This window comes from Lissotriton helveticus, chromosome 1_1 (genome assembly GCF_964261635.1).
Source record: "Lissotriton helveticus chromosome 1_1, aLisHel1.1, whole genome shotgun sequence".
Taxonomy (NCBI): domain Eukaryota; kingdom Metazoa; phylum Chordata; class Amphibia; order Caudata; family Salamandridae; genus Lissotriton; species Lissotriton helveticus.
Window position 1 is genome coordinate 225,284,287 of NC_136057.1, and position 10,559 is coordinate 225,294,845.

The 10,559-nt window shown below is 49.6% G+C and overlaps 1 protein-coding gene across 1 annotated transcript; it reads right to left on the minus strand.

The window, feature by feature from the left end:
• Positions 1 to 9,256: 9,256 nt before the first annotated feature.
• Positions 9,257 to 10,198, minus strand: LOC144760700 (olfactory receptor 5J3-like). Its single transcript, XM_078646546.1, has one exon. It carries the CDS (start codon positions 10,196 to 10,198, stop codon positions 9,257 to 9,259), a length of 942 nt encoding a protein of 313 aa, XP_078502672.1.
• Positions 10,199 to 10,559: the final 361 nt, after the last annotated feature.

A 10,559-nucleotide genomic window follows, 5' to 3' on the forward strand; every position in this document is an offset into this window, starting at 1 on the left:
TGGTGAGAGAGAGGATGAGTTGTGTGTCATTGGTGTAGGATATGATGTTGAGTCCATGTGTTTCGGCAGCACTCAAAACCTAACTAGGTGAGTCTAGACAACACTCACCAACTAAGTTTTTCCATGTGTGCTTAGTCAGTGATAGGGGGTTACTTTATGTCACTCTTTGTTTAATGTTACACTGATTGTTCAATATTATGCATGATCCGTATTGTGATTTTAACTTGAAGACATCACAGCACCAGCATCTTTTGTGAAGTTTAACTAGACTGTTGTGTTCTTTCTTGTACTACAGGTTGCCTCTTTTTCCCAAGGGTAATGTTCCAGGGTATTAAATTGTGGTAGGTAGCGTTGCGTCTTGCCACCAATGTGTAGATTGTTTTTAATTCACACGGTCCTGAAGAATCGCCGATGATCAATCCTTGACAATGTAGGGCGAGAAGCATGTTGACCATCTGGGAGTTGAGGACATGTTTTGTCGCATTATAAACAAAAGAGTCACCCCCACCCCCGATTGACTTTTAACCAGGTTGAGTCCCTCACAGAATAAATTAACGACAGAGGACTCCCTTACCTGTTTTATCATCACCTTGCACATCTACACTCACGTGAGCCCCTCACACCCATGGCACCCTTACAGCGAATAACAAAAGATCTTTGATAAAGAGCCCCTTTAAGGGTGCCCGTCAGGGCAGTGCAGCGCCGGCCTGACCAGGAGCAGGCCCATATGATGAAGCATGACACCTAGCTTGCTGGCTGTGTGAGGGCCCTAGTTCCGAAAGGAGGAATGCCCCTCCTCACAGCCTTTAGTACTTTCCTTTAATAACCTCAAATTACTAGTGGGTAATACATCACTTAGGAACTTCGTACCCTCTTTTTTGTAAATTGAGTATAGGGCATGCAAGTTGGACCTACTCAAGCCCTTTCTGTCCCCCCATTTTGATAGAATTTTGGTGATGCTAGCCAGAGGTGACTTATAATGGTCTACAAACCTTACAACGCGGTCAAAACACCGCGGTGCCATTACGACGTGTCTTGTACAACGCAAGTCGTTACCACGAATGGTCGTACATCTTGCCCTTAGTTCCTTACTCATTAAATTACTGATGCCAGATAGGTGATAACATTATGTTAGTTAGGAAAGTGTAGGAAGGGAAGAGTCTGAATCATTTGATGTATTGGAAAGATGAGTGCTGTGGAATCTGTACTATTTTACATGAAACAACATTTTTGTGACTTGTGGCTACTCCACTACCATTGTTGTCTTAACTGTTGGCCCAAAGAAGATCTTGCCTGAACAATGTTGGCTTGATATTGATGTAATAAAATAATATAGCCTAAATATCATCACCATAATATGAATGTTGGTATACATAACTTTACTATACTTATCTTCATATAGGTACCTTGACTGCATATAACAGATCTCTCAAGACGGCAGGCATCGAGTGCTGCAGTGCGAAGTGCAGCAGTGCGACGTGCAGCACCCTCAGGTCACGCTGCGAGCAGCAGCTGGGTGGCAGCGTCCAATGGTGTCATCGGTGAGACCAGGGTCGGGCCCACAGGTCGCGATGCAAGCAGTGGATCAGTGGTGGCGTCAGCAGGCGTCGTCGGTGAGACCAGGGTCGCAGTGCTCAGCATTGCAGGGGTGCCCTCTGCGGTTCCTTCAGGACACAGATTCAGCAGCGGTGTCATAGACGGCGTTGGGTTGTTTTTTCCTCTGTTGCAGCTCAAAACACACAGTCCCTAGTGCTGAAGGCAGAAGATCTTGAAGTCTTTGCTGTTCCTGCGACTTTTTGAACAGGGGGAAAGCTCTACTTCAAGCCCTTGGAGAAACTCACAAAAGTAGATTGCAGAAAGTTCAGTCTAGTCCTTTCACTGCCCAAGACAGAAGCAGCCACTGCAGGCCAGCACAGCAAAGTACACAGCAAAGTGGTAGTAACTCCTCACAGCTTCTCCAGCTCTACTTCTTGGCAGTCTTCTTGATCTAAAAGAGTTCTAAATGTCTGGGCCCCAATATGTATATCCCAAAATCCTTTGATCTCTTAGGCAGTGAGAGTATCTGTCCAGCCAGAACCAGTTCTGCCTTCTATGGTGTGACTTCCTGGGATGAGGTGGAGATGGCATTGTCAGAGGCAGACCAGGCCCTTTGAGGTGCAAGGAAAACTCCACCCCATTCCCCAATTGCAGCCCAGGTCTATTCAGCCACTCCTGCTCCCCAGCCTTCTGTCATCCAAAAACCAAGACAGGCAATCCACATCCCAGTGACTGAGCAATAACATTCCTACTTTCTAAAAGTGGTATTATCAAACACCGAATGTAATAATCACCTTCACTAAAAGATGCATCTTTAGATTATGAGTTCAGGCACACTAAACTGTATTTTCCTACCTTTTTCCCAGGGCCAGTTACGTTTATAAGATGTTATAAACAAACTTCCCATTCCGTCCTATGTGGAACAGGTAGCCTTGCAATAGTGAAAAACGAAGTTGGCAGTAATTCACTATGAGGACATGCCACACACACCAGGGCATGTCCTACCTTTCACATACACTGCACCCTGCCCACAGGGGTACCTTGGGCCTACCGTAGGGGTGGCTGACATGTAAGAAAGGGGAAGGTTAGGGCCTGGCAAGTCGGTACTCTTGCCATGTCAACATGGTAGTACCTACCAGACTGCACACAGGCACTGCAATGGCAGGCCAGAGTCACATTTACGGGTTGTTTGGGTAGGTGGCACAATCCAGTGCTGCAGCCCACCAACAGCATTTGATCTACAGGCCCTGGCACATGCTTTGCACTTTACTAGGGACTGACACATAAAACAAATAGGCCAATCATGGAAACACCAATACATAACACATTGTAGACACCCTTGACCCCACCAGGTAGGTCGCTTCCCCCTCCACACAGCACTGCCTGTGTCTCCCTGCCCTAGCTGCTGAGGAAGTTCGAGGCCCTCAACCACCCGCAGGCTATCACCTGCACTCATCCCTGGTGGCCAATGGTAGGCCGTAGGTAGGTATGTTTATCCTCCGCTTTATTGCTTTTATTGTATTGCCTGTATTTTCATTGTTGTGTCTGTGACTGCTGTTGTCTGTCTTTCCCCGTGGCTGTACGTAGTCTCTGCCCCTTTTTCTTCCCTCTGTTCCCCTCAATCTCCCCGTGCTCTCTCTGCCCGGTCTTTCCTTCTGTACCAATAGCTGCCCCCTTGTCTCTGCCCGGTTTTCCCTTTTGTTCCCATCGCTGCCCCGTGTCTCTGACCGGTTTTCCCCTCTGTTCCCCTCGCTGCCCCGTGCCTCTCTGCCCCTTCTGCTTTCTGTTCTTAGCTGCCTCTGTATTTCTGTGTTCTATATTTTGCCTCTGTGCCACTCATTTTTCCGGTATTTCTGTGCCCTTTTGCCATCTGTGCCACTAGATTTTCCTCGTTTTTGTGCCCCTTTTGCCTTCTGATCCACTTGTTTTTTGTGCCCTTCTGCCCCCTGGTCCACTCGTTTTTTTGTGCCTTTCTGCCATCTGTGCCACTAGTTTTTCCCTCATTTTTGTGCCCCTTTTCCCTTCTGTTGCACTCATTTTTTGTGCCCTTCTGCCTTTTGTGCCACTTGTTTTTTCCCTTGTTTTTAAGCCCCGTTTGCCTTCTGTTCCACTTGTTTTTTGTTTCCTTCAGCCCTCTGTGCCATTCGTTTTTTTCCTCGTTTTTGTGCCCTTCTGCCCTCTGTGCCCCTTGATTTTTGTGCCCTTCTGCCCTCTGTGCCACTCGTTTTTTCCCTCCTTTTCGTGCCCCTTTTGCCTCTGTTCCACTCATTTTTTGTGGCCTTCTGCCCACTGTTCCACTCGTTTTTTTGTGCCCTTCTGCCCTCTGTGCCACTCGTTTTTCCCTTGTTTTTGTGCCTCTTTTGCCTTCTGCTCCACTTGTTTTTTGTGCCCTTTTGTGCCACTCGTTTTTCCTCATTTTTGTCCCCCTTTTGCCTTATGTTCCACTCGTTTTTTGTGCCCTTTTGCCTTCTGTGCCACTCGTTTTTCCCTTGATTTTGTGACCCTTTGTCCCTCACCGCCCTCGCCGCTGTGTCTCCTGCGGCCCCGCCCCCCTAAATGCCCATTCACTGCCCCCGCCTCCCACGTCCTAGCTGCTCCTCCCTCCCACCTCCCCATACAGGCCGGCCGCTGTGCGGTGAGGAGAGCGACCCTTGACCCCACCAGGTTGGTCACTCCCCCTCCGCACAGCACCGCCTGTGTCTCCTGCCCCAGCTGCCGCTGCTGAGGAAGTTTGAGGCCCTCCACCACCCGCAGGCTACCACCTGCGCCTCATCCCTGGTGGCCAGTGGTAGGCCGTAGGTAGGTTTGTTCATCCTCTGCTTTATTGCTTTTATTGTATTGCCTGTATTTTCATTGTTGTGTCTGTGACTGCTGTTGTCTGACTTCCCCCACTGCCTGTCTGTGGTCTGTGCCCCTTTTTCTTCCCTCTGTCCCCATCGCTGTCCCCGTGCTCTCTCTGCCCGGTCTTTCCTTCTATACCCCTCGCTGCCCCTGTCTTTCTGCCCGGTTTTCCCTTCTGTTCCCCTCGCTGCCCCCGTGTCTCTGCCTGGTTTTCCCTTCTTTCCTCGCTGCCCCGTGCCTCTCTGCCCATTCTGCCTTCTGTTCTTAGCTGCCCATGCATTTCTGTGTTCTGTATTTTGCCTCTGTGCCACTCGTTTTTCCGGTATTTCTGTACCCTTTTGCCTTCTGTGCCCCTAGTTTGTCCCTCGTTTTTGTGCCCCTTTTGCCTTCTGTTCCACTCATTTGTTGTGCCTGTCTGCCTTCTGTGCCTCTTGTTTTTTCCCTCGTTTCTGTGCCCCTTTTGACTTCTGTTCCACTTATTTTTTGTGCCCTTCTGCCCTCTATTCCACTCGTTTTTTGTGCCCTTCTGCCCTCTGTTCTACTCGTTTTTCCCTTGTTTTTGTGTCCCTTTTGCCTTCTGTTCCACTCGTTTTTTGTGCCCTTCTGCCCTCTGTTCCACTCCTTTTTTGTGCCCTTCTGCCCTCTGTGCCACTCGTTTTCCCTTGTTTTTGTGCCCCTTTTGCCGTCTGTTCCACTAGTTTTTTGTGCCCTTCTGCCCTCTGTTCCACTTTTTTTTGTGCCCTTCTGCCCTCTGTGCCACTCGTTTTCCCCTCGTTTCTGTGCCCCTTTTGCCTTCTGCAACACTCGTTTTTGTGCCCTTTTGCCTTCTGTGCCACTCATTTTAACCTCGATTTTGTGCCTCTTTTTCCTTCTGTTAACTTCGTTGTCCCTCACTGCCCTCGCCACTGTGTCCCCTGTGGCCCCGCCCCCCAGACGGCCCACTGCCCATTCGCTGCCACTGTCTCCCACCTCCCAGCTGCTCCTCCCTCCCACCTCCCCATATATGCCGGCAGCTGCGCGGCCGGGCTGCAGGCGCGCCAATGGCGCGCCTATGGCAAGGCCGTCTGCACCCGTTCGTGCCTGGACCGCGCCCAGCACCAGAATCCCTGACCCCCGCACCTGCCACGATGACCACCACCACTGCTACGAATCCAGCACTCTGCACGCTCTCGACTCCGGATGGAGCCACACCTGCTTCAAGGTTGCCCCGAAATGCACACACTTCACCTGCCGGAACTGCAGCTACACCAGCCTCCAGAGCCTCAGAGCCGACGAACCACCCGCCAAAAAAGTCCCCAACCACCTCTGATGCATACTACTGAACAGCCGCTCCGCATGCAAGCATGCCGTCAAGCTCAGGGACCTGCTCAACACAACATCCCCAGACGTCGCCTTCCTGACAGAGACCTGGTTTACCGACTCCTCCCCACCCGACATTGCCATAGCCATCCCAGACGGCTTCAAGATCACCCGCAGAGACAGCACCAACGGAGTCGGAGGAGGATTTGCCATCATCCACAAGAACAGCATCAGGGCGTCGACTAGCACCGATGACGCGATCAGCACTGCCAAACACATGCATTTCCAGATCCACACAGACCCTAACTCCACCCTCAGAGGCACCCACATCTACCGACCCCCCGGACCCCGCTCCCAGATCAGCATGAACGCTCTGACCCCCAGCGACGACATCCTCCTCAGAAACCTGAACTTTCACCTTGAGAACAACAACGACAACAACTCCACATTCCTGATCGATAACCTCGCCAACCTCGGACTGAAGCAACTTGTCACAACGCCCACCCACTCCGCCGGCCACACGCTCGACCCCGTCTTGTCCTCAAGGTCGCACATTTCGGTTAGCCACACCACCAAACTCCTCTGGACCGACCACCGCTGCATCCACTTCGCCTTCCACAAGCCCACCACACACCACGACGCTGCCCACAGCCTCAGACACTGGATCGAGGACTGCTCCAACACCCTCGCCCTGCTGAAGAAACCCCCCACAGAGACACTAGCAAGAGGGTCAGCTGGTTCACCCCAGAACTCCTAGCCTCCTAGCAAGCCTGTCGGAAACTAGAGAGGAAACTCCGGACAGCCACGCAGCACACAAGGACACCATCCACAACCACCACCACCTCATCAGGGTGGACAAGAGGACCTCCTTCAAAGACCACCTCGACAACAACGCACACAATAGCAAGGAGCTCTTAAATATTGCGAAGGAACTCTCCAACTCCAGCTACAACAACAACGACATTCTGCAGTTGCAAGCCCTGTGTGACTCCCTCGCCACCTTCTTCCACCCCAAGATAGCCGATATCCATGACAGCTTCAACACCCAGGCAGCCCCAACAGACAGCAACACAACAGACCCTCCGCACACAATAGACCACGACCCCCTACTAGCCTGGGCCAGCGTAAGCATTGATGGCACCATCAAGACCATGCGCACAATCCACTCTGGCTCTCCGTTAGACCCACTCCTGCACCACGTCTTCAACAGAGCAAGCAGCTCCATCGCACCCCACCTGCGCAACATCATCAATCGCTCCCTCGAGACCGCAACCTTCCCAGAGATCTGAAAACACGCTGAGATCAACGCCCTACCCAAAAAACCTAAGGCAGACCCAAGAGACCTCAAGAACTACCGGCCCACCTCTCTGCCTCCCTACCCGGCCAGGGTCATCGAGAAAACCGTCAGACAGCTAACCCAATACCTCGAAGAAAACAGAATCCTGGACCCATCCCAGTCAGGGTCCCGCAGCAATCACTGCACCAAGACTGCCTTCGTCGCCGCCACCGATGACATCAGGACCCTGCTGGACAACGGCGAGATCTCAGCACTCATCCTCCTAGACCTCTCTGCTGCCTTTGACACCGCCTGCCACCGCACAGTACACGCACGCCTCCATGCCACAGGGATCGAGACAAGGCTCTGGATTGGACCACCTCCTTCTTCCCTGATAGAACCCAGAGCGTCCGCCTCCCCCATTCCGTTCCAAAGACTCCAAGATCATCGGCGGCGTACCCCAGGGATCCTCCCTCAGCCTAACGCTGTTCAACATTTACATGGCCCCGCTTGCACATGTAGCCCGACAGCACGACCTCAACATAATCTCCTACGCCGACGACGCTCTGCTGATCCTCTCCCTCACCAAGGACCCCATCACCGCCAAAGCCAACCTCCACAAAGGAATGAAGGGCGTTGCTGACTGGACTCAATGCTCTCAATGACCGTGCAAGTCAGCGCCGTCTCCTACTCCTGCTTCAACACGCTCCGCATGCTCTGCAAGATCTACAGATGGATCCCGACAGATACAAGAAAGACAGTCACCCAGGCCCTCATCAGCAGCTGACTCGACTACGGAAACGCCCTCTAAGCGGGAGCCCCGACCAAGCTCATCAAATGACTACAACGCATCCAAAATGCCTCGGTGCGACTGATCCTTGACGTACCACACCACGGCCAGATCACCCCCCACCTGAGAAACCTGCAGTGACTCCCCGTCCACAGGAGGATATCCTTCAAGCTACTCACCCACGCACACAAGGCACTCCACAAGACCGGCCCAGCGTACCTCATAAGACGGCTCTCCTTCTACATCCCCAACTGCCAGCTACGCTCCGCCGACCTCTCACACGCCACCGTCCCACGCATCCGAAGAACAACCACCGGTGGGAGATCCTTCTCCCACCTTGCCTCCAAGACTTGGATCACCCTCCCACCTAGCCTACGACAGACCCAAGACCGGCTGACCTTCAGGAGGATACTCAAGACCTGGCTGTTCAATCAGTAGTGCCTCCCCCCCAGTGCTTTGAGACCTTCGTGGGTATGTAGGGCGCTTTACAAATGATTGATTGATTGTACCACAGGACCACTTGCACTTTACCACTGATCAGCAGTGAGAAAAGTGCGCAGAAACACTAAGCCAGCACAAGCAGAGTCAAAACAGGGGGGTCAGAGAGCAAAAAACACAGGGGAAACATGCCAAAAGATGCCAAGTCTAACACCTGGCTATTGAATATTAATTAGGCATTTCATAATGTGTGACTCACTATAATTGGTGACAATCACAGGGATGGTAGCCCGCAGGGTCAGCATGCCACCTTATCTGTGATTGCTTTCCAAAAAGATTTTTTTAAAGCAGCTCAGTTGCTTTGGTAAGTTTGGCACGTTGGTAGTGGTTCCCTGCACCTTAGTCTACTTTCCCTGTACCAGCTATCCCAATTTGAAAAGGGAAAGGACTCAAAGGGGGTCCCTTGCTCTTAGTGAATGAGTTACCACCCCAACTTGGGAGTGTGTATCTTTTCAATGGTTTGCATCCAGAATTACCATTGCAAGGCATTGATACATCAATGTCCAAATCATTATTTGGAAAGGACGCCTAAAACACACCCCTTCCAAATAGTGAATCAGAAACAATTTCTAACTATATTTAGTGATTTAGAAAAAAATATTGGATCAATAAACAAGATTAGTTCACAACAAAAATTGATTTAGGGAACTCAAAACCTAGATCAGTGATTCACAAGATTGTAATTGCTAAAACACATTAGCACATCTGGTCCTTCTTTCCTCAATCTGTCTTCTTGTCTTAGTGTGTGATCACTGCCTGATCTTTAATTCCAACTTCAATTCTGCACCAAGTAGAGTTTACTGTATCTCCTGAATGTGCCACAGTTCATTTTTCTACTCCATCCGTCACATTTTATATTTCTTGCTTGCTTTTAATCTTCAGATCATCTTAGTTATGGCTGCTTAGATATTTGTCAGTCATACAAATAGTTTAAGAAAAAAAACTATTGACTTTAATTATCACACAACTATTAAAGTGGTTGCCAGAAAATTTGCTTGTGGGGGTTACAGTAATAATCAGCAGCAATTATTAGTTGTTCGGTACAAAGTCTTTCTCAGAGCCTGTTGCATCTCATTGTTCCTCAGGCTGTAGATGATCGGGTTCAAAGCAGGAATAAATACCGTGAGAACAAGGGATAATGCATTATACCGATGCTCTGATGAGCTTGAATTGGGCAAAACTTCCAAGCAGAAAGAGCTCCCATAGAAGAGAAAGACACAGGTGAAATGGGAGATGCAGGTGGAGGCAGCCCGGTGTCTTCCTGCTGTTTTCCGCATCTTGAGAATGACAGTGACAATTTTGACATAGGAGACAAAGATAACAAGCAGAGGAACTGCCACCACAAAGGCAACTAAAACAAAACGCAGCAACTCGTTGATGGAGACATCAGTGCATGATAGCTTCAAGAGCACAGGATAATCACAAGCATAGCTGTCAATGACAGCAGGACCACAGAATGATAACCAAAGTAAGCAAACTGCATGAACTAACGAGTGCAGAAAACCACAGATATAGGAACCTGCAACTAACCACACACATAGACATTTATTCATTGTGAGTGTGTATGACAATGGGTTGCATATTGCCACATATCGGTCAAATGCCATGAACGCGAAGAGGAAGGATTCAGTGCCAGCGCATGCTCCCAAGAAGTACGTTTGAGATATGCAACCATAAAAGGAGATTGTTTTCTTCTCAGTCAGCAAATCAACCAGAATCTTAGGAGAAAATACTGTGGAAAAAGTAATATCTAAGAAAGACAGCTGTGTTAGGAAGAGGTACATGGGTGTGTGAAGTTGGGCGCTGCAGCACACAATGAGTATGATGGTGATATTGCCCACCAGGGTTAAGGTGTAGACAGTCAGTAACATTAGGAAGAGAAACGCTTCTAAGTTTGGGTCATTTGTAAGTCCCAGAAGGATGAACTCAGTCACAGTGCTTCGGTTTCCTGGTTTCATGGTAATAGATGTTTATACTTGCCTGAGGCAGAGAAAAAGAGACACATGCATGAGACATTTTCCATACAGCATCATTTTCTAATGTACAGGCCTTCCCGGCACCCTGTGAGAATCTAGGACTATTCATCACTTTTTTACAGGACTTCTCATTGAACTAATATTAAAAAACAGAACATATATTGTTTCTGCAATAAAGGATCTATTCCTAAACTGACCAAAATCTACAACCCATTATATTTTTTTCTTGCACAATGTTTGCAATGGCGTCCTTTATATATTGTTTAAACTGCAATGGATCTTAGCCCCGGCTAAACTTCCACCAAGTTAAATTGTCATCCTGTGCTCTACAAAGCTTATTTCT

Bases quoted from the DNA above. Each gene is read 5' to 3' on its own strand.
- LOC144760700 (XM_078646546.1), bottom strand. From the start codon at position 10,198: ATGAAACCAGGAAACCGAAGCACTGTGACTGAGTTCATCCTTCTGGGA.